Raw genomic sequence first — 24,799 nt, forward strand, 5'->3', positions numbered from 1 at the left:
CTTAAAAATGTTTATTTCATTCCCCACCTGAAAAGTTAATTTTAATTAAACTAATTCATTATCACTTTCCAGAATAGAATCAATTATATGGAAGAAATTAATTAATTTATTATGATTGTTGAGGATGCAAATCCTCAACGTAGCGGTTCCTCATTCCACAGTGATCTTTTCATTGAAAAATGAAGCTGGATGAGATGAGTAGGGGACCTCTCTAAACGTTAACAATTAAATAGAAACAATTAAACAAGAATCATAAGTTGATTAAAGGCAGGCTTATACATTATTATAAAATGAAGAATTAAGGAAAGATAAGAGGAAGCTTCCATCTCGCATCAAGAAGCATATATTATATATAAGTTGTCTTCATACACCGAACGTGTAGAAATTCATTTTTAATCTCATATGTGTTCTACACCACAGGATGAAAAAGTCCCATCTTTTTAAAAGGTGTAGTCACAATAGTTTGCAAATTATAATTTCTTATTATAGAGAAGTTAATTAATACAAAGCTAATATACAATAATAAAAATGACATAAAAATAATTAATGAAGTTTAAGATCCTTTCCACATGATATTCACATTCTTTTAATATACCATCTGTGTGTGCATATAGTTCAATGTCATCCTACATGGTCACAAAGTCTAGAACTATCCCTTGTTGACCAGGACACATGCATGGAATGCCTCTCACATTCTCACATTGCAACAAGGGCATAAATACCCCCTTCTCTTATGAAAACCAATTCTTATCTTCTCTAAGCTCAAGCACTTCTCCCAATTCCTTGAATTCTCTAATAAGCTTAAATCCTGCAACTAGGGTTCTGTGATTGTTCTTGGATTTTGGTGATTGTGGGAAAGGTCTCACTGGGGTTAACTGAGATTTATGTAATTGAATTCTATAACTAATTATACACTCACTGGGAAATTTTCTTCTGGGAGAGGAGCCAAATACCACAAGTACAATGAGTTCCCTCTTGGGTTTGTGATTGGAACCGGTTTTGAATCAATTACTTGGTACAAGAGTAGAATATCTATTTATATGAAAAACCCAGGATAACAAGCCAAAGCTGACACTTTTATAAGATAGATAGATTAGTGATGAGCTTTAAAGAAATAATAGAATATCTTATTCTCTTGAGAAGAAATAAACAAGTTTGAATAAAAATTCCTTGTGTGACTTTGGTCCTTGGAGCTTTCTATTTATACACCTCAAAGCTCAGCAGCCATTTCCCAGGTCAAATGTTGTGATAGATAGATAGATCTGAGCCATTTCGCCAGAGTGATCTGATTCTTCTTGTATTCAAATGACTCAGCTTTATACGTGCGACAGCTTCTTCTGTGAAAAATCTTGTATTAGCCCACTATTTTAATTGGTCAATCCAATAGTAAATTGCACCACAACTCAGCTTGAATTATAGATTCAAGCACTGCAAAACCAAAGGTTGAAGAATATGCAAGCTTCAATATAGGAATAAACAGTCAGAACTCAAAAATCTCACAATATGTACAAGAGGTGCTTCTAGCTTCTAAGCATCTTCCCCATCACTCATATTAGGGCAAGAATCCAGATAGAATTCTGAGTCAATTCCATCAATTATCTTTCCCCTGTTCATACAAAGGAAGAGTTAGTAAACGAAAAAGAAGTGGGATAAGAATACAAGGCAGAGAGAGACTGATGAACATCTTTACCTTTCCAAAACAAACTTCCCTTCCTTGTACTTCTGGCTTTTATCATGTGCCGCCTCCTGAATGTGACAAAAGAACCATTAAGTTGGCCAACTTAAAATTCAAAGTTAAACAAGTCATCCAGAATGAGGGAAGCACATATGAATATATGATGTGTGAGAGAATATCAAATTCGTTTTTTTAGTTGAAAGTTCAATTGGGAGATGCATGATAGAGACATTCATGCTGTTTTCCTCAGGCGGCTATAAATTAAAAGTATAGAACTTCAGCAGCCAGTATTATATTCTCCTTTGACTGATTCCTTCCAAGAACAACCAGTTTGGTGAATCAGATCTAGATGGAGAAGCATTTCTTTCTAAATAGCATTCAAATAAAAGGACAGCTTTGAAAATCGACAACACATCCCATACAATATAAAGACCTATGACACATTCTTTTCTTCTGTTTGCTTTCCACATCTTGCCAACCATTTAGGTACAAATTAGATGGAGCACAATGTCGCTGCTCTGACCTCCCTTGTTGAAAACATCGACTCTATTGACCACTTCAGCATTACAGGGAAAAATAATAGAATAGAGGACTAGTGTTATCATATATATGACTTATTTGACTACTAAAACCAAACATGCACCACTTGACGGGGTTGTCTATTATGATGATGAAGAGTTGAATGACTTGCAAATAACTAGGAGGCTCCCAGACCTCGTTCTCAATAAAGAAATTAATTGGTAAACCCAAGTTACGGTCCTATAAAAATGAGAAGGAACAGGTACGAGTTGCAAAACGGTAAAACCACCATTTCATGGCCCCTTAATGCTTTCCAACTACCAACTCATCCAAAAATGCTACCACTAGATGAATAATTCATACCACAAACCATACAACCTACCACGATATCTTATCGTCCCACATAAGAACCCATACAACATCCTGCAGCCAACCCCATGCATCAAAGGTCTGCAACAGCTCTTCTGAAACTTCAGTCCTGTGCCAAGACCATGTTCAGAAAACTGATGTCACATTGCTTCTAAATCTTCCACCATGGCCTCCCTGTACTTTGCAACAACCCTTGATCAAGAAGAATTTCTTGCGTCAACGTCCAAACGTGAACCACCCATTACAATTGTAACTAAATTCCTTAGACCACCTTCCTTGTATCTCTGTTTTAGTGTGAGTCATTTGCAACGTCCAAACGTGAATCACCCATTACAACTGTAACTAAATTCCTTAGCCCACCTTCCTTGTATCTCTTTTTTTAGTGTGAGTCAACAAATGGGAAGAGGATCTATGTTAGATAGAATGCACTCTTGCAATTGAGTTGTCACAAGCCTTATACGGTTGAGCCAATCTAGCTATGCCAACAAATCCTTTCTAATGTGCCCCTCCCACCGACAGAAGCTAAGTTGAATGTTGTAGTCCTACCTTAGGCAGTAGATTCTCAAATCTGGACTGATAGTCGCGAATCGAATCCATTTGTTGCAATTTTTTCTGTTTTCCAAAGAAATTCTGAATGGTGTTGGACCAAACCTTGAATGAAGGCTATTGCAGCTGGAGGTGCCACAATGCCATTCCTTCATCTTGCTTTAAACTTGGCAGCGTGATTGAACATCTCCTGCCAAATTAAAGGAAGCTAACATAATGCACTGCTACTAATTTTGATGAAAATCACAGAACTGCTCCACACAACACATCCAACTAGTCAAGTCCTCCGCCCATTGTAGTGTAGGAAGTTTAATTTGACCGAGTTGTAATCCTAATGGGAATTTGATGGTGGAATACTAGTTGAATCCAACTGTAAGTTTTGAGTACTATACCTATTTGGAATCCTAGTGTTCTTGGAGCTTCTGATTAGAATTTGAATTTCTATTTCTTCTCTGTCCGGCCATTAGGCTATATACATCTATAACAGCTCTTGTGAGTAAACCATGGCTTAATGGATACAAAATTTAGTTTATTGCAAATTTAAATGGAACATTGAGATTTCCATTATTTATCCCATGTTGTATAGGTAATGAGTTATAAAATTACCTAAATGCCCTTACTTTTATTTTTTCATTTAAAATTTGAATTTCAAATTACCCAAATGCCCTGTGGGAGGGAAATGAAAATAATGCCCCCACCCTCCCATACACAACCCTTAGGTGGGTGAAAGGAGAATCTCTTCACCTATCTTTTACCTACACAGATGAGGACTGTCGACAGAGACCCCTCTAGCAGGAATGGTGGTTGAGTCAAGTGCTCTACGAATCGGGCTTCGTCTTGCTCTTACCGGTGGATACTCTGCCGCAAAAGGCCTCACGTTGTCAGTGGTAGTGGTAGCTGTCGATGGCTTTGCTATTCTAAGCTCCAAAGGAGGGTTTCTGTATAGAGAAATTATTTGGATTGTATTCGACTTATCTGAATCTAGAGAAAGTCTTGGGAGATCTTTGTGGTCAGGTCTCGAAGAAGACAAAGAAGAAAGTGAAAAGCAAGAAGAAATAGAAACTAACTTTGAATCAGATTCTCTCAACAACAGAAGACAACGAAGAATCCGCACTCGATCAAGATGACTTAGAACTCCTGTGAAGAAAAATCTGACCTTGGTTCTTCTTCCCGTCTTTCCTCCTTCAAATTTGGATTAAGGGTAGCAGATTAAGGAAGGAAGAACCTAGAAAAATCTCAAATTAACCTGCAAGGTTGGAAATTGAAGAATCAAAGGTTGAAGATTAAATTTGTTCCTCTCCAGACTCCTGTTGCAGGCACTCGATATGCTAGAAAAAATGAGAAAAAGGCAGCATTTTGAAGCACAGAAACTGGTTTGCAAAGAATCTCCCACTCTTCCTTCTAGTTTTTAAGAATGGATAGATCAATGCAATTTCTCTTTCTCTAACACCGAATTTTGCTATTTCAGTTGGGTACTCTTGACATAATGATGAATTTGAAAATTTTCTATTGCTCTGTTTTCTCATACTGGGCTTTGGGATCTAGGTTTCAGACCTAAGGTACTTCTCTAAAGTTTCTTCTGCAAGTGCTCGAATAAGGGAGGTCATAAAAAGGAACCTTTAATTGATTCATACAACATGGAAGGTGAAATCCTGGAGAACATAGTAGGCGATGTTGAATTGAAAAACGTTGTTTTCACCTATCCATCAACACCCAGTAGCATAATTCTCCTAGAATTCAGCCTTAAAGTTCCGGCAGGGTTGATGGTGGCTTTAGTCAAAGGAAGCCGCTCCGGTAAGTCTACCAATATCCCTTTGCTGGAAAGGTTTTATGATCCACTTGGTGGTGAGATTCAATTGGATGGAGGTAGATTGAAAGATAGAGAGAGGCGTTGTTTAAATAGCTTCAAGCAAATCCATGCTCTTCAAGCAGTGGCTCAAGGTCAAATTTTTAGTGGGTAGAGAGAGATTTCCGGCAAGGGTGGGCACTTTCCGGCAAGGTGGAGGGAGAATCCCTTCACCCACCTAAGGGTTGCGTATGGGAGGGTGGGGGCATTACTGTCATTTCCCTCTCCCACAGGGCATTCAGTAATTTGAAATTCAATTTTTAAATGACTTGAATAAAAGTAAGAGCATTTAGATAATTTTATAACTCATTTTAACAGCAAATTTAACTGTGGGTGACTTGTAATTATAAATGCGGGTGCCATGTAATTTTTTAGGCAATAGTGGGTGATCACTAGTTTCACCCCAAAAATAGTGGGTGCCGTGCAATTTGCTCAATATGTTATTATGTAGAATGGATATGATTGTATGGTAGACCTGATATTATGACTATGGATCACTCTTACAGGTATCCGATGGATCTGATACCGGCTGGATGGGATGTGACAAAAGCATTTACAAGCCTCTGTTGAACATGGTCGTGCTACTTGAAATGACTTTCTTGTAGCTTATCACTTATTGGAACTAATCGTAGACCAACTCTAATATGATTATTCATTATCTTATTCTTCATAATTTTGTTTTTTGGTAGAATCCTTCATAATTTTGTTACTCATCCATTTTAGCATATTCATTTCTACTACATTGAGTTTATCTATATAATGTTTCTTAACAGCCCAACACCATTCACCATACATCATGGCTGGTCATACTACTATCTTATAGAATTTTCCTTTAAGCTTTAAAAGCATACATCGATCATACAAGACCCTAGACGCACCTCTCCACTTCATCCATCTTTTTTAATTCTTTGGGAAACATCATCGTCTATATCGCCTTCTTTATTTATAATTGAGCCAAGGTACCTAAAATAATCACTTTGAGGAATCTCCTTTTCATCAAGGTTCGCCACCTTATCATCCGCCTAATGATGACCAAAGTTACAAACTAAATATTTCATCTCTGTTCTACTTAGTTTAAAGCCTTTAAATTTCAACTTTGTTCTCCATGATTCTAAATTGGTATTAATCCCTACATGTCTCATCTATTAATACGATATAATTAGCAAAATCATACACCAAGAATATCATCTTGAATGTCTTCGGTTAATTCATCCATTATAAGCACAAATAAATATGGACTTAAAGTTGATCGTTGATGTAGCCCATTTGTAATTGAAAATTCACCACTTTGTTCCCCTATCATTCTCACACTTTTCAATGAACATCATATATTTTTAATTGTGTCCACATAGTTACTTACAATATTTATTTTCTCTAGTACTTGCCAAATTAATGCTCTAGGGACTCTTATCATAAGCATTTTCTAGGTCAATAAAGACCATGTGAAGATATTTCCTACAAGTGTAAGAATGGTGAGGGACAAGGTGGTGACTTCCCAATTACGGATAGGTTACATCAAGGATCAGCCAAAGACATAATTATTTGATGTATAAAGGATGAATTAGCCAAAGACATTCAAGATGATGTCCTTTGGTGTAAGCATTTTGCTAAGGATTTTGTGTTGACAGATGAGACACAAGTAGGGATTAATACCAAATAAGAATTAAAATTAAGATAAAGACCAAATTTCCACTATGACAAAATCTCTTGTCAATTCCCAGAAATGATTAAACCCCTTTCTATTCTCCTTCTCCCAAGCTGGGCAAGTGCAGGTTTGCTATTGCCAACTGCTGGAATAGATTGCCAGGGTGCGCACAAGAACATGAGAGAGAAGGGGGTTTGCAATCCACAAAATGCTTGTTGCCTTTTTCCTAATTTATTTACTAAGTTTTTGGTGTTTGTCAAAGTGAAAAGAGGTTCCTGAAGCTACCCAAAGTCCATCCGGAAGGCCAGAGATTAAACTGTGGGGTTGGGGGAGGGAAGTGAGAGAGCGAGGGCTTACATATTTCCAGCCAAATATTTGTCCACAGCAGCAGCAGAATATGTCAGCTACAGTATGCATTCCAGAGAGCATCATTCGCTCTTCTTTTGGCCCAACAATGACATTCACCCTGAAACAAAACATCTCAATACACCACTCCATATAAAGTTATGATCATTCAAGACTCCATAAGGGAGCTACTAACACTTAATTATCAAGAAATTGAGAAACCGCAATACACCAGGAAATTAAGATTCTAATTTCTATATTGAGCCAGCACGAATAAATCAAAATTCACAACTGTAACAAATAAAATAAGGATGTACAGCAATTGAAATTTGCACATTTTAGCTTATGAATAAATGTTCAAGTGAACTTGTCAAGATACAGAAGCCTCACTTGCACCTTACTCTTACTGCCCAGCCAAAAATAAAATAAAATAAAGACAAGATGGAAAATAAAATAAATGGAGCTGTATTAAGCTGTCTGTAAACCATAGTCATTCCTTAGCAAGAGATGGGATGCATGTGTGCCTGCGCACGTCTGTACCAATAAATCTTACACAAAAGAACTTTTCTCCGTTCAACAGCCTTGAATCTTCACAGGAAATTAACACCTTTCAACAGACCAACCTAATCAAAAATAAAATTTGGTTCTCCTACCATGCATGATGAGGTCTTCACCACTTTCTGATGTCTAACTCCATTAAAAGATGTACACTTGTTCTCATTGCTCCCTATTACAGTTTCTGAAATCTATAGCTGTCCACAACCACCATCAGGACTATGATCACTACTGCTGGCATGAAATTGCTGCCTGCTGAAGTTCAAATATCATCTACCTATCTCTCCCTCTTCCTTGCAAATGTGTGTGCATGCATTTCTTGCCTCCCATTCGTGGAACGTTGAGCATCAGAGCTACATTCCAACTCTGAATCACTGATGATGGGAAGTGACAGCTAGTAAAATGTAACTGAGATTTATCAGTTGGAATATCTGGAGGAGTGAACAAAGACATTAAAAGTCACCTGTAAGAACAACCATAGTCAACTGCATTCAGGCAAATTACAGTGGCAAACTGTAGATTGCAACCAACTTGGACATCATTCTTTGGGAAATTCCAATTTCAGGCCATCTTTCCCCCTTATTCATTAACTAGATTTAAGTGTCATCTGATTAAGGCTCTTTTTGGTATCAATTCTCACTCTCTATTATGCCTATTTAAAAGAAATAAGTACAAGAATTCATTATTGGTCAAGAATGAAAAAATGGTTTGGTGAATTTTGTTGAAAATAAATAATGGAATAAGAAATAAGTTTGGTGTAAAAATAAAAAATTATTAGAAAATAATAGTGAGCAAGTGATAAAAGAGGGGGGGAAATATGGTTTTTATAAAAAAAATATGTATTGACTATTTTACCCTCATCTTAACTATAAAATTTTAAGTAAACTTGTGCATAAATGAAGAGAATGAAATTCTCACCATAATCCATAATAGACAAAAAGTTCATTATGGATTTTGGAAGTTTTTCTATTATTTTAAATAAAAATAAAACTGATAATAGATGCCAAACAACTTAAAATAATGAAAAAACCCCATAATTGAGAATGATAATTGATACCTAAGATACATGGAAAATTAATCAAATGACAGAAAACCGGAGAAGAGATACTCTAAACTCGTATGCCAATTTATATCAGATCAGATGGAGGTAAGAACTTTTCAAGAGAAGTTCATTTTCACACTCATTGAAGGTCTTCAGTGTTGAATGTGGTCTTCTGGAATAGCAACTCTCTGACTTACGATGACTTACTTGGCAACTGAAAGTAAATCAAACATCCTTCCTTCACACACCCTTGAAACCAAATTTTTCCATACCAAACAGGAACCCTCTTTGAATTTTTTATATCTTACTTTATAGGTTTCTAGGGTTTAACCTCAAAAGATTCTCTCCCAATGTTATGGCTATTCCGGTTGGCCCTAGCGGACTAAAACTAGAGTACAGAAAAGTAACAAACGGAAAATACAGATTAACCATTACAATGCATGGGATATCCTCAAAACCCTCACTTGTAGAAATGCCCACGAAGTTTGATTTATGATACACTGCCACAATGCTATTTAAGTTAAGAAATAATGAAGATTTTGCAGCTACAGGAGTACCCAGTCAGAACAACTAGGCAATTTAGAATTAATTGAAGACTCAAAAATATGAGTGAGTTTTACTGTTATATTGCAATTAACCAGTTTGCACATCAGTGGCACCATAGATGACACTACCACCGACCCAATACCCTATTTATTCAACTCTGCTACCACCATCAATATAGCCTACCCTGTTTCATCTTCTTACCTTTACGTCCACCGGCGTCAAGTCATTCCAAACAAAAATTCTTTAAGTGAAGAGGGCGTATACTCACCCACCTCAATGAAGTTAGGGATAAGCAAAGGGAGTACGTCTTCACCCATCTTTATGAAGTTAGGGCAGGGTAAGACTATTTTGGGGTTTTAAACTGAAAGTCTTATGGTAATCACTTAACAATTTTTATTTTTCCTTTTTTCATGGAACAGATATGGTTGTCAATTTTTATACAAAGCAGGGGAGGGATACCAAGCTAAGGGAGAGAAGGAGGGCGAGGAAGAGAGGGAATGAAGGTTGGCATTTAGCCACCTAAAAGAGGTGGAATATATCATTTTCTCCTATCCTCCTAAAAATGAAGTCGGTTGAGCAATACAAGCATAATGGAAAACAATACAGTAGTCAGTGTGTGTGTGCGCACGCTTGTATGCACCTATGCTTGTGGCTGCCCCATGCTTTTATGCAATGTTAGATGCGGCGTTGTTATATTTTCTCCACCGGAGGGAGAAATTAATCTTCCATATCAGGAGCCATGCAAGACAGTGAGACACCGGGTTTATCAGTGAAAAACCATGTGCTCTATTGCATCTTGTTTTTGTGCAGCACATATTCAGGAATATAAAATTCTGGAGGGAGAGTAAGTATGAATGAAACCATTTTTCTGTTCAATCAAATCTTGAATGAGTCATGGTAGTAACAAGTCAGGTGTTAAGACCAAAAGGATGGTCGTGGAGAGGAAAGAGATAGTTGCCCCCAGAGTTGTGCATTACCTAGTCAACTGCATGTCAAAATTGCCATCAACAGAAAAAGGATCATCAAGGCTGCTTGGCATGTGTCTAAAAAGAAGTTAAGTTAGCAGACACCAAATCCAGGAATTACCATCAACATGGTGATCATGTAATCATTTTTCACCAACTTCTCCAAAGTATTCCTCTCCATGTACTTTTTAACAAGAAATTATTCATGGTTCTTAAAGTTAGAAGAATAATATAATTAACATGAAAATATGTAACTAAACCTCAGTGTTCCAGTTAAACCTCAGGAATAAAAGAAGAAAAAAATGTAAACTCAAGCCACCACAGTAAACAATTATGTTCAACTACTTTTACAGCAATTTTTCCAGATATTCCTCCCTTCAAAACTGATGTGAAAGTCACAGAGAAAACAATGAATTCATCTGTTAACTAATATGAATTATTTTCCCCAGAATGAAAAAATGAAATTACAAAGTACATGAAGCATTTAAGGTGTATATATCAGTGGTCCAATAAGATTTTGGGGTGGGGGCAGAGGAGACTATCTTCAGAAAATTTGTGAACCATAAAAACAGTGGAATATCAACAAAAGCATTGAGGAACTCACACAGAATTGAAAAGGTATGCCTTCCCTCGATGGCAATGAAAAGCCTGCTCAATAAGAAAACAATAAAGTGGAGCCAAGATAGTTCAGCAAGGTTTGCATTTCAAGAACAAGCTAAATTATATCAGTATGGGGGGGGGGGGGGGAACCAACAATGAATTCACATCTGGTAACAAAACTATTTAAGCAAATTAAGAAATGTCAAGTTAACCACACTTTCTATGACTAAGGCTGAAAGCGTGAAAAATAGCAAAGGTTCGAAAGTCAACTCATTCAAGCAGATACACTACCAAAGTTGCCATAAGAATAGATTAGCTTTGAATGAGAAAGGATATCACAACATAAGAATACCTCAGTACTCCCCCCATAATTATGTGAAATTTCAAGAAACTAACAGCACGTCTAGAAGACGTTCATAACTCTCAGAGAATGTTTCTCCAAGTACATAACCAGGTTCAGGGACAAAGCCACAACAATGTGGAAACACAAGTCAGAGAAAGATCACATAGATGTGATCATGCACAACCTTCAACCAGATCAAGCACGAAGGAGGGTAGGAGGAAGGAACAACATGAGAGAGGCAAAGGTTGAACGAACGGATCTGAGGAGTTCTCTCTTAATAGCATCCACACCTTGGGCATCACATTTCAGAATAACGCAATCATCTATGTTAGTGCGACGGCTGCATCTGAGTGTTGTCATTGTCGGCAGCAGATTTCTAGTAGTGAAGCAGAGAATCCTCAGCTGGTTAGTAGATAGGGCATTTTGGGGGAGAAAATCTTACTTGACTTTTGACAGACTGGTTGGAACAGTACTGCATATGTAATTTTCTCAAAGATCAGATAACTACTTGAAGGCTCAAAAAATGACAGAGAAGAGGGAAGAGCAGCCTCTACTAGTCTAGCACCTTGTTGAAGGCTCATGCAATGGGAAACACCAGGAGTTGCACTAATGACAGTAGGTTCAAGTTATTGATTGCAGTCCATTAGACTCAAGGAATTGTCTCAAGAAGGTAACTGTATCTACTAATCCTTATGTGTTCCAGGCGGTATAATTGTTCTTGACTATATTCAGGGAGCCTAAAATGGTGACCCAGCCACATTCTAGAATTCGTAGAAACCAGCAAGAAGTTTGGAAAGACTCACCCCCTTTTCAGTTGAATTTGGCATCAACAATCTAGTTCATGCACTCACATGAATCACTGATACACAGTGATACAAATCATATGATACTGCTGGTATCATGTATGGATGGCTGGCAGGCTAACTAAAAGCAGATGTCATCAAGAAAAGACGATTCAAAACATCCCTTTGAGAAGGAACCACTCAGTCACCAAAGTTGTGAGACTCCAACTGAATTTCACTGAAATTTTCAGAACAGGTCAAGTTAAGGCTTCTAAAAGGGTTTTTACGAGATTAGAGGCTAGTAACACAAAAAGGAGCACACCAACATAGTTGCAAGACCAAGTAGAATAATTTGATTTAAGATCCACCAAACACCGAACTTGTGAACTTCTTTCATTTAAGATATCATTCCCTGAACTGATTTCCCAGGTTTAATTTAAGTTGTCAACATAAAGATTCAACGCAACAAGATATGCCAGAACAAATTGAGGTTATAATAATTGTAACACGAAATGGGGAAGAAAATGTGTAGCGAAATTTGCACACCAGTGTCCAGCCAGAACTGTGGACAGGCATCTTTGATTAGGAAGGAATTTACGGATGCCATTTGCATGAGATATTGAGGAAGTTAAAGATGATTGGTTTTAATGCACTAGCTTGGAAGGGGTAGCCAAAGGGTTATAGGTGCGATCACAAAAATGTAAATTATATAATCCCCCAGCGCCAAACTTTCAATCGTAAAAAGATTACTTCTTCTTCATGTTCTCGTAAAATTTTCCTTTCATTGACCTAATGGCATACACTTTCCCATTGCCCTGTTTACGTTTAGCTGAACATTGCACCATGACATTGTTCAACTGACTGACCTTGATAGAGAAATCTATATATGGACATAGGCATCGCCAGTAAAACAAAGCAAATGTCAAGGTTCAAATTGAACAGCCAGCCTGCTAATCCTTAAGCCCAGTAAGAAAGCTATTGTTGTTTAACATTTCCTTTCTTTAATCGTAACCTCTATCACTTTGTAATCGTAGATAACAAAATTTGAATTGGTTCGTGATAATATCAGACCAAACCATTCCACAGCTAACACTCAATTTGAGGTATTAGAGAAAACCGAAACAAATAAGAGACGAAGAGTAGAAAATACCGTGGAGACGAGTTCATCGGCGAGAGCTAAGTGGCTTTTACAAAACTTGCATCTGTAAACCCTACCTTCAAGCTCCACCAGAAACACCCTACCCATCACCTTGTTGCGCTGAAAAAAATTCCAAAAAAGAAATAAAAAAGACGAACTATTTGAGTTCCTCTGCAACACTTAAACGGCTCATACGAATGACGATTTCGATAACCTCGATCGATCCATTTAGAACTATCAGAAAGAAACAGACAGGAAGAAGACGAAGATGATCACTTTGTGGTTTGCAGGCTCGTCACGAATCGGAATCCGGTCGTTTTGCACCAGCCCTCGCATTCATCATTATGTCTGGTTCTTGCGTTGGATTGCTGATACGAGAGGGAAGGCATGCACCGAATCGTAGAATTAGCATCTTGATGTGCTCCGACGATTTGACGGCTATGATTTGCACACCTCATTATCCGACAAGCGTGGTATGGTATGTAATACATAATCATGCTTTTAATCGTTCAAGCGAGAGTCATCCACGCGAGGGCCTAGGAGCCGTACACATGGTATGTATATAGCCATCTGTCCTAAATGCTTATCCATCAAATGGTTGAAAGACATTTGGCACGCATGCATGGCAACTCGTCTGTGGATGTTAAATCGTCATCATTGTAGATCCCATAAGACAATAAATCGACCAAGTTGTTTAATCCGATACGTAAGTATATTCGACACAATCGGCATGATATATTTCGATACGTCTCTCTACTTAATTGCACTAAAATACATTAGTCAGAGCGATATAATACTCGATACGGGACGATACGTCTCTTAAAATCACATAACAATACTTTAAACATTGCTTACAAGTCGAATCTTCTCATGGCCAAGAATGAAGGCACGCCTTGTATCATGGAATATCTATCTCTATCCCTTATTTATAAATTCATCTGTTCAAAAAAAAAAAAAAATCGAGTGGGGAATCTCTACCCACATGGATAGAGTACTATGTTTTTGTCATTTCTCCCCTAGTGATTTCTTCTATTAGAATCGTATACCATATATTTAGGAGAGTTGTACATCAAAGTATGAATAAGGTGGACCAAGAATGGGCTTGTTGTTCTAAAATTTTGTTCGTTAGTGCAAGTGAACTGACTTGCAAAACACGCATTTGACTAAGCTGGTCGAATAACACCTTTAATGAATAAGTTAGTGAATGCACACAACCTTAGAAGTAAAACGCAAGTTGCAAAGCTCTCAATACGATGTGGAGTACTAGAAGAATGCATGCCTGTTACTAGCAAAAGTGTAGGTTTATATAGATTTTAGTTAGTTACACTGACTGTGTAATCCGTTTTCCAAGCACTTGCTGACTGTCAGATGTAAGGCTAATAGTAATTGAGTTCAACCTAGACTCTTAAACTAGTTTGAACTTCCTAATTCATCCAAAGTCCTTTTCCCAAGCGTCAAGGAGGTTGGTTATAGTTCAAATGGTGTACATTGCTTAGTCAAGTCGAAAAGTATGTCCGAAGAACAGGGCAATATCGGGAAAAAGTCCCCAATCAAGGATCGCAAATGACAAAGGTCAAAGAGCTCCGATCAAGTGGAGAAGCATCTTAAGAAGAAGTAAGATGACTGTGAGGAGACCCCAGTTTACGTTGTACTAGAAGACCAACCGAAGAATCAATCAAGAAGGCTAAACAAAAGGCTCGATTTGTAGGATCAGCAATTGTCTAGAAAGAGGAGAAGTGATCTATGCATAGATCCAATAACTTTCACAAATGAAGATCTCAAGGGAATAACCACTTCTCATGATGACGCCATAGTCATCAAAGTGAAGCTAGCCAATTGAGATTCCACCAAGTACTAGTAGACACAGGTTCTTCCACCGACCTCCTATCATATAAGGTGTTTAAGAAACTCAAGCTTGAAGATGAGATGATTATCCCTTGTGGGACCCATCTATAAGTGTTCCCAGGGTCCTCCACTATAGTCTAAGGCACCATTCAATCAGACTTAAGGATCGAGACGCCCCCTCTCAATGCCGTCATCCAATCGACCTTCATGGTGGTTTGGGATCTTTCAGCTTACAATGTTATACTTGTGAGACCTCTTCTCAGTGTCTTAGGAGCAATGGTCTCTCTAAGATATATGAAATCAAAATTTCCAACTGAAGCAGAGGCCAAGGAGTGGTCGTCTAATCAAAGAGTCTCGAGGCAATGTTATGTCAACTATCTCAAACAAAAGAAGAGGTCTGAGAGGTAGGACAATACAATGACCAGCGAAGTTCGAGGTGAAGAGGCTATGCAAAGAGTCGAGCCAATGGAGAAGCTTGAGTGAATACAACTTCACCCAGATCTTCCTAAGAGGGGAACCATGATCGGGTCGGAGTAGCCCGAGGAGTTCAAGAAGAGGCTAACGAGTTTTTGCAAAAAGACTTAGATGTGTTTACATGGTCAGATGAAGATCTACTTGATCTTCCTGAGAGGGGAACCATGATCGGGTCGGAGTAGCCCGAGGAGTTCAAGAAGAGGCTAACGAGTTTTTGCAAAACGACTTAGATGTGTTTACATGGTCAGATGAAGATCTACTTGTAATTGACAGAAGGGTAGCTGAGCATAGTCTACGGATTAGAGGAGATGCAATCCCAAACATTCAAAGAACGCAAAAATTTTCGCTCGAGAAGCATGAGGCAATCAAAATGGAGGTTGAGAAGTTGGAACAATTAGGTTTCATAAAGCAGATATAGTGCCCGACTTGGTTAGCAAACGTAGTCATGGTGAAGAAGGCAATGGAAAATGGAGAATGTGCACAGACTGCACCGATTTGAATGAGGCATTCCCCAAGGATTGGTATCCACTTCCCCCAATTGACTTATCGATCGATGCCACAGCAGGACATGAAATGTTGAGCTTCATGGATGTCTACTCGAGATATAATCAAATCATGATGAATCCTAAGGATGAGAAACATACAACCTTCATGATAGATCGAGAGAGTTACTTCTACAAAGTAATGCCATTTGGGTTGAAGAATGTCAGGGCAACATATCAAAGAGTGGTGAATAAAATCTTTAAGGACCAAATTAGGAGAAATATGGAAGTATACATTGATGACATGCTTGTCAAAAAGTAGCTCGAAGAAACCATTTGACGGACCTTGAAGAAGTCTTTAATGTACTTAGGACATATTAGATGAAGTTGAATCTGGAGAAGTGCGCATTCAGGGTGTCCTTGGGAAAAATCTTCGGGTTCATGGTATTGCAAAGAGGAATTGAGGCAAACCTAGAGAAGATTAAAGCCTTAATCCAAATGGAGCCTCCAAGAAAGGTTCGAGACATTCAGTGCTTGACCGGGAGAGTAGTCACCTTGAATAGATTCATAACAAGATCAAGAGAGAAGTGTTTGCCATTTTTCAAAGCTCTCAAAGAACTCAAAAAGGCCAAAGAGACACTTTAGACCGAAGAATGTTAGCATGCATTTGAGAAGTTGAAGGAGAAGCTTGGGTCACCACCTCTTTTGGCCAGACCTTCCACCGAAGAACATCTATATACATACTTAGCCATTTCTTCAGTTGCAATAAATGTCGTATTAGTAAAAGAAGAGGGGACTTCTGAAAGCCCCATTTATTATATAAGCCATGTACTTGTGGACGCCGAGACTCGGTACCCAAAAGTGGACAAGCAAGCCTTAGCCTTAGTAACTGCATCTCGCAAACTAAGGCCATATTTCCAAGTACACCCTATCGTGGTCTTGACCAACTTCCCTATGAAGAAGATTTTATGTAGACTAGATTGGTGGGCCAAATGGTGACATGGACTGTCACATCCACCCAACCGGTACCCTACCTGACATACTTGGGTATATGATCCACAGTCCCAAGGATCAAGTATCGAGCAACCATGCCTCCCACATACACGATAACACAATCATGAACAATAATAATCAAGATTAAAGCATATAATAAAAGAAATCATGAATAAGATAAGAACAGATAATCAGAGTGCGGAATAAAATGATACCAAATATATAATCCAAATGAAGGAAGTGAGCGAAAATCACTCCTTTAGTACACAGCGGAAAGTAGATCAATCAAAGTTAAAGTTTATAGATCCAAAGTTTAAAAGAGTATAACAATATAAAAATCTAAGCTAAGGTCTCCTCGGTCTTATACAAGATATCCTCATAGGTATAAACATAGGAGACCAAACACGGCCTTTCCCACACTAAAGTCGAGCTAATCTTGGTATGGAGGGTAACCACCCTCGAGATCTTCACCATGACCTTCATAGTAGCCAAGACCTTCAGAGTAGTATGAGGAATCCGGGTCCGTCTCGAGGAAGGAGCCATCAGTTTCTTCAATGCCTACAGAGTAATTTAACAAAACAATTGCACAAAAGGAATGAGCTCGAGAGAACTCAGCAAGGCAGTTAGTCCATAATACATAAGTCATATGATACAAAAACAAAACATGATGCAAAATGATATGAAACAGATGATGCAAATATGATTCTAACTCTACATATGCTAGTCTCTATGGTAGACATGCTTTAAGTCATAGCACCATACTTCTTTGGGTAAGTCTCAGTCACTCAGCACCGGTTGGTAATGGGTCCTGCATCCATCTCGGACAATCCATGGCTGAGGTTTCGGTCACCGCTCTCTCACACCTCCATTTGGTCTAAGTATTGGCGCATGTTAAGGTAAAGCCTAGCCCAATGCAAGTCATCTACTCAGTCATATCATGTCAGATCCGGATATGTCCATTCCTCCCATCCCAAGATCCTTTCTGGTATCCTTCACACTAGAGTTAGCGTATCCGACTCTCTCAAATACGGACTCATCAACCCTATTAGTCATCCACAAATAGTAGACGGGAATCTCTCAGATCCTCTCACGGATATGACTCACCGGTCTCAAGCGCCTGTGAGCCCAAGTGTAGCTATTTGCAACCCTACCAATGAATGGCCCATTTCGGGTATCTGCAATGTTATTTATGTCCTCTCACGGATATAACTCACCGATCTTGAGCGCCCATCAAATCACACTACTACCACGGGTTGTTCGGTCTCAATGCCCTTCCGATTTGGGTCTGATACAACAAGGACATCCTAGCCAACACATCTAGACAAGTCTTATGTATGTCATCCAATAATCCGGGAAAGCGTCGATGGGCATCTTCGGAGAACATCCCATACTATTCCCTCCGATGTCCAATGACAGAAATGTCAAAAGGACATTCCCCAATCCCAAATCATACTTATCCAATCACATTCTCAGTTTCAAATTAACCGATAATCTGGGAGTAACGTTTCTGGTTAACCGGTTCTCCCAAATTCTTTTGAAGATGACAAGCTGTATCAAATGTGTTTTGACCGCTTTCTCATCCTAATAATTATACTTCTTGAGCAAGTACTCAATATAGTGTGCTTGAGATAATACTATCTCCTCATTCTTTTGGATAATCTTGATTCCAAGAATAACATCCGCTTCACCCACGTCTTTTGTGTCAATTTTTGACATTAAAAGTTTCTTAGTTTGACCCCTCAAGGTATAGAGGAGTTCCTTCAGGTGGATCGTTTGACCAGCTCTCTTTAAATTGATTTGGGTTTTTAACCCTGTTTATGTGTAAAAAAAAAAGGGTAATTTTCATCTGGACCCCCTGAAGTTTGGTCCAAGTCACTTTTAGTCTAGTTTAAGTTTTCTTTTGCATATGGCTCCCCTGTGGTTTCAATAAATGATTAAATAAGGACAAGCTTAATAGAAACCGTTTGTTTAATAATTTTTGTGACGAAACTACCCTTGTTTTATTTTTTAATTTTTTTCTTTTTAATAAATTTCTTTCTTTTATTTAATCTACCAAAACAAAAAACAATTAAACAAAAAAAAAAAAAAAAACTAAGCCCGCCTCTGCAACTTCTCTGAAACGAACTTTCTCTGAAACGACTTTTTCCTTGTTTTTTTTCCATAATCTTTGGGCTTCTTGTTGGAGAATAATAAGATGAAATAATACTTTATGTGTGTGATTTTCACGATTGCTGATGATTAATTTCAAGTTTCATTGTCGCTGGAGCTGGACGATTTTGTTTATTAGTGCATCTTTGATAGTGTTCTTGCTAGGATTTCTGTTTTGCTTTGTTGGTTTTGTAAATCCAGCAAAAGCATTTGAAGAGATGAAGGTCCATCCAACTCCCAAAAAACCGTGTATCTCGTTCTGGTACAACATCGATTCACACATCGAAGCTAACGGGATGATGGGAATGGGGAAGTCAGAAGAAGCTTCACCGATTACCTCACATATTCAGCAGGTTCTTGGAGTTGCCGTTCCTTCGCAACACCGACCGTCTTTATCGAAGAAGAATCCGATTGTTTCCGCTTCATCGTCATGACTGAAGGTATAGGTGATGATGTGACTGCTCGCCGCTGTTGAAATCCATCCTGGAGTTACAAAGCTTGTGATCAGAAGGAGTAATCCTCACGAATTGTTCATGTACAGTAAAGAGAATCTGTTATTATATATATTTGTTTCATTATTTTTTGTTTTGATAGATCAAACTAAAAGAAATAAATCAAAAGAAAAACAAGGGTATTTTTGTCAGAAAAATTATTAAACTAACAGTTTCTGTTAAGCTTGTCCTGATTTAATCATTTTTTAAAACCACAGGGAGCCATATGCAAAAGAAAACGTAAACTGGACTAAAAGTGATCTGGACCAAACCTCAGGGGGTCCAGATGAAAATTACCCAAAAAAAAAAGTTTCTTAGTTTGTTGCACTATGTCCAAATTTGTTTTCATTATAAGCATGTCATCTACATATATATACCAAGATAAACGCGCCTTTACCTTGATGGAACCTACTGTATAAACACCTTTCCACATCGTTTATCAGAAAGCCACTACCTAGAAGTACCGTATCTAGCTTTTCATGCCACTATTTGGGCGCTTGTTTCAAACCATATAATGATTTTATGAGCTTGCATACCTTTTAATCTTGGCCAGGTACTACACAACCTTCAAGTTGTCTTATATAGATTTGTTCCTCTAAGTTAGCATTTAGGAAAGCTGTCTTTACATCCATTTAGTGGATAACTAACTTGTAAATGGATGCAAGAGCTATCATTATCCTTATAGCAGTGATTCTTGCTACTGGAAAAGTGTCAAAGTAATCAATGTTGTGCTTTTGTTTAAAGCCTTTAACTACTAGTCTTTCCTTATACTTATCAAGTGATCCATCCGCCTTTAATTTCTTGCGGAATATCCACTTAGTGTTTAAGATTTTAGAACCTCGAGGGAGATCAACCAACTCCCAACTGTGATTGGAAATAATTGAGTCCAACTCATTTTTTATGGCTTCTTTCCAGAAAACATCATCTATTGATGTCACTACTTCCCTATATGAAATAGGATCCTTATGTATTAGATAAGCCAGCCATGTTGGATTATCATCTATTGAATAGACTATCCAATCATTTCCAAAATGTTTAGAAATCCTTTGTCTTTTACTTCTACGTAGGTTGCTTGAACCTTCATCACTTGATAAGCGATCGTCATTTTCTATTTGATCACTAGAAACCTCTGTTGCCAATTCCTTTCTTTGACCAGACTCTCCACTAACTCCCTTTTCTTGTATCGAAGGCAACTTAAAAGGTAAGATATTCTCAAAAAATTCTGCATCCCTAGATTTTGTTATGTCCCCTTCTTCACATATGCCATCTAAGGTTTTAAGGACCATAAATCTATATGTTGAACTATGTCTTGCATACCCAATAAATATGCAATTGAAAGTCTTTGGTCATACTTTCCTTTTCTTTGGTTCAGGTATTGCTACCTTAGCCAAACAGCCCCATATTCTTAAATATTTAATATTGGGTTTTCTATTAAACCATAGTTATAGCACTGTACTGTGTGTCGGCGATATATCGCCCTGCGACTTGATATATGCACAATATCAACGATATATCGCTGAGAAGTCAGTATATATTGCCAATGGTCGAATAATCGACCGTTCGCAAGATATCGCCGAGATTCGGGCGAAATTTCGCCTGAATTTCCAACTCCTTTTTTTATTTTCTCTCTCCTGTCTCACTTTTCCAGAGCTTCTCTCTCTCATTTTTCGCACTTTTCACCATATTTTGGCCTGATCTTCAACATCTACGAGTACATCTTGCTTCGTTATTGCTGGATATAATGTTGTTTTTGTCGATCAGGAGGGGTTTCGCATAGATCTAGGAGTTTTTTCAGCAAACAGGTAACCATTCTTCTCCAACTAATTTTTGACAAAATGCATGTTATAATGATGTTGGATGATTATGAAATTAATATATGTTGAATACCATGAGCCAATCTATGATCTCACGGAATTGGAATTTTTTTCACAAAGTTTTTTTTTTTTTTTGTGAGTAAAAAATTATATTTTAATTATCTTGTATGATTTTTTTTTAAGTGATATAAATGTTGTATGATGATAGAAAAATCATATGTGAAACTCCGTGAGCCGATCTACAGACTCACGAAGTCAAAATATTTTTTGACCCAATAAATAATTATTTTATTTTTCAAAAAATATTAAAATATTTATAATTATGAAAAATGGAAAAAATTGGGGAAAATGGGGAAAAGTGTTTTGAAAATTATGGGATAAGTATGTAAGTATTTTTCAACTGTTTCCTGTGTTGCCCATGTTTTTTCATTGCCAGTTTTGATATGGGCAACCTTTTTTTTTTTTTTTTTGCCAAGAAAATTGTAAAAATTCATTTTGTATTTAAAAATAAGATGAAGAATTTGCTAGTTAATACTTAATAGTTATATACTTATACAGTTATGCACTTATGCTTAGGTATATCAGTACATGATTACATATTTACATCACACATGCAATATTCATAATTTCATAGATGATTGTTTATTTGTGTATAAAAATTTATTTTGATGTTGTTATTTGTTAAGTGACTTATGCTGTTATGCCATCATTTTGAATGCAACAGTCATCATGTTTGCTAGTGGGAGTCAGAGGGGAGCTAGGTCTTCCTAGAGTGGACGAGGATAGTCATAGGGACGGGGACAGACACAACAACAGGGACAGCCTAAGAGACCAGCAGTAGGAGGGAGGACTGACCCAACATGGCAATATTGTATGGCTATTGATGGAGACAAAAATAAAATACAGTGTAATTTTTGTGGGAAGAGAATATACTCAGGTGGCATCTGTAGGTTCAAGGGTCACATCATTGGGAGTTCAAAGGATGTGACTACATGCACAGAAGCCCATCAAGAAGTAGTGAAGGCACTTAGGGATTTACAAAATGCGAAGGGGAAGAAGAAAGATGATCGGAGGAGAGTCAACAAAGCACTAGATGATGCAGTGCAGGGACTCTCATCATATGTAGATGATTCAGATGATGATAGGGATGTTGATCCTGTTGATGTGGATAGAGATCAGGAGGAGAGGGACATGCGGCGGGCCATGGCAAAGAGCAGACGATTGCACCATCAAGAGCAAGATATGGCCAGAGGTAGAGTTTCAGGGGCTGGTCCCTCTAGGCCTGTAGGGGCTAGACCTTCTGATTCTGGGGGGAAGGGTGGTGTATTTGGCATGTTTGGCAGATCACAGAGTCAATAGGCCTCTCGTACATCAGGTTCAACACCGCCGCCACCATCTGATTATCCACACCATAGAGACCCGATCATGGAGCAGGATCCTGATATATTCAGGAAGAAGGGGGCCAAGCAGCCCAAGATATTTGGTGCATGGAAAGGAATGGCCAAGAAGGTAAAAAGAGCATTATCAAAGTGGATATATTTCAATCACATCCCAGCAAACACAACATAGGGTCCATACTACAGGCATATGATTGATACTATTGCAGAGGCAGGCCCTGGATATGATGGTCTCAACCCTTTTGGGAAACTTATGGATGCACCATCATGTCTGATGGATGGACCGGCCCGACAAGAAAGTCCATCATCAACTATATGGTATACTATGAGTAGACAACCGTTTTCTCGAAATAGATGCTAATGGTAATATTAAAGACCATAGATATATCATGGATCTCCTGCAAGATGAAGTTGGTAGGAAAATGTGGAGCAAATTGTCACTGACAATGGCTCCAACTTTAAGAAGGCTGGTGAAGTGTTGATGGCTTCACCTAATTATCATCTTTTGTGGACGCCTTGTGCAGCTCAGTCAATTGACCTAATGCTGAAGGACATTGGAAAAATCAGCATTGTCCACAACACAGTTGAAAGGGCAGGACAGGTAACCAACTTCATCTACAATCATAATACTCCTTTGGCAATGATGAGGAGATCATGTGGAGGTGAGTTGGTGCGACCTGGTCAAACAAGATTTGTGACGAATTTCATTGCCTTGAGCAGCATGCAAGATAAGAAGTTGGGCCTCAGATCCATGTTTGCATCACAGGAGTGGTTTGATTGGGTTGGATCTAAGTAAGATAACTATCAACTATTTCATCTTATAAATTATTATATTTATATTATGAATTTATGATTATCTTGTATCTATTTATCTACTGTCTATTGACTTAATGAGTTTGTGATAATTTAGCACGCCCAACGGGCACGAGGCACAATACACAATATCATCTAATGAGTTCTGGAGAAGTGTTATTGTGGTGTTGCTGACCTTAAAGTCTATTGTAAAGGTCTTGCGTATGGTGGACTCTTCCTTGAGGGGACCCACTATGCCCCACTTGTATGCATCCCTTGAACGTATGAAAGTTGCTATACAAGCAGCAAACCCTAGAGGACACTGGGCTTTCTTAGATCTTGTGGATGCACGATGGACAGCTCATTTGATGCATCCCTGCAGAGGGGCCAGGAAGTAAATATTCTAGGTTGTTGACTTGTAGTTGTAGCATTGTAGGAATTGGTACTAATTTTAAGCTTTTTTTTTTTTTAATTACGCAGCCTATTTCTAAACCCTAAATATCAATATAGTGAACATTTACGATTGGACACAAACCTGTTGGATGTCCTGTTACAGGTGATTTCGAAGTTGGAGTCAGATGCGATGCTCCAATCATTTTTCCACCACGAGGTAAGACATTGGGAATTTCAAACGATTAGAATTTGTATTTATTGTTTAAATAATTTAGCTAACCAATCAATACTAATGATTGTATTATTGTAGATCAAGTTGTTTAGGGATGCATTTGGGTTTTTTAGTGGAGATGCTGCTGTACGGGGCAGAGAAACCAGTGATCTAGGTTAGATACTTATATAGTTAGATTCTTAGATGCATAAATGCGTTATTATTATTATTATTATTTATAGATAAGTTGATTTGATGTTAAGTATTAAAGTTATGAGTTTCTAACTTAATGTTTTTATGATAATGCAGCTGGATGGTGGTATCTCTATGGCAATAGTGCATCAAACCTTCGGAGACTGACGATCAGGATCCTGTCTCAGACTTACTCTGCCTCTAGATGTGAGAGGAATTGGAGTACATTCAGCATGATCTACTCCAAGAGGAGGAACCGGTTGGGAAGTCAGCGCTGAGTGATCCTGGTATTTTGTCACTATAATATGAGGTTGAAGCTGCAACATGTCAGGGAGCAGGCTAAGAATGATAGGCAATACATCGATCTCGATGATATATTTGATGTGGGCGCAAATGAGCAAGATCCCCTCACTCAGTGAATGTTGGACAGGGGTGAGCCGGTGTGAGACCAACCTGAAGGGAGGCCTGACCCAGACCTAGCTCGAGCTGCTAGGGTTGATGTGGATGAGTTTATGGCCTCTCGAGAGGGTCAGGCACATGCAGAGGCAGCTGCCACCAAGGTATGAAATCTCGCTAAGATTTCGTATCTCGCAACTTGCCAAAAGTAGAATATCGGCAATATTTCCTCAAATTCGTTTTCCAAATTTATTA

The 24,799-nt window shown here is 38.2% G+C and overlaps 1 protein-coding gene across 2 annotated transcripts; it reads right to left on the bottom strand.

The window, feature by feature from the left end:
• Nucleotides 1-703: 703 nt before the first annotated feature.
• On the bottom strand, nt 704-13,274 carry LOC149004890 (protein yippee-like At5g53940). 2 transcript variants are annotated; one of them, XM_089168175.1, is made up of 7 exons: nt 13,131-13,261; nt 12,929-13,036; nt 10,658-10,701; nt 6,958-7,066; nt 1,691-1,746; nt 1,501-1,606; nt 704-1,337 (listed from the first exon to the last, which is right to left on the bottom strand). In XM_089168175.1, exons 2-6 carry the CDS (start codon nt 13,022-13,024, stop codon nt 1,528-1,530), a joined length of 384 nt encoding a protein of 127 aa, XP_089024301.1. In that variant the 5' UTR covers nt 13,025-13,036; nt 13,131-13,261; the 3' UTR covers nt 704-1,337; nt 1,501-1,527. The 2 variants fall into 2 exon arrangements, with proteins under 2 accessions (XP_089024301.1, XP_089024300.1); XM_089168174.1 differs by having other exon boundaries at nt 708-1,337; nt 13,193-13,274.
• Between the last annotated feature and the right edge of the window lie 11,525 nt (nt 13,275-24,799).

This window comes from Hakea prostrata, chromosome 9, assembly GCF_041222555.1.
Source record: "Hakea prostrata isolate BN-2017 chromosome 9, UWA_Hpros_2, whole genome shotgun sequence".
Taxonomy (NCBI): Eukaryota; Viridiplantae; Streptophyta; class Magnoliopsida; order Proteales; family Proteaceae; genus Hakea; species Hakea prostrata.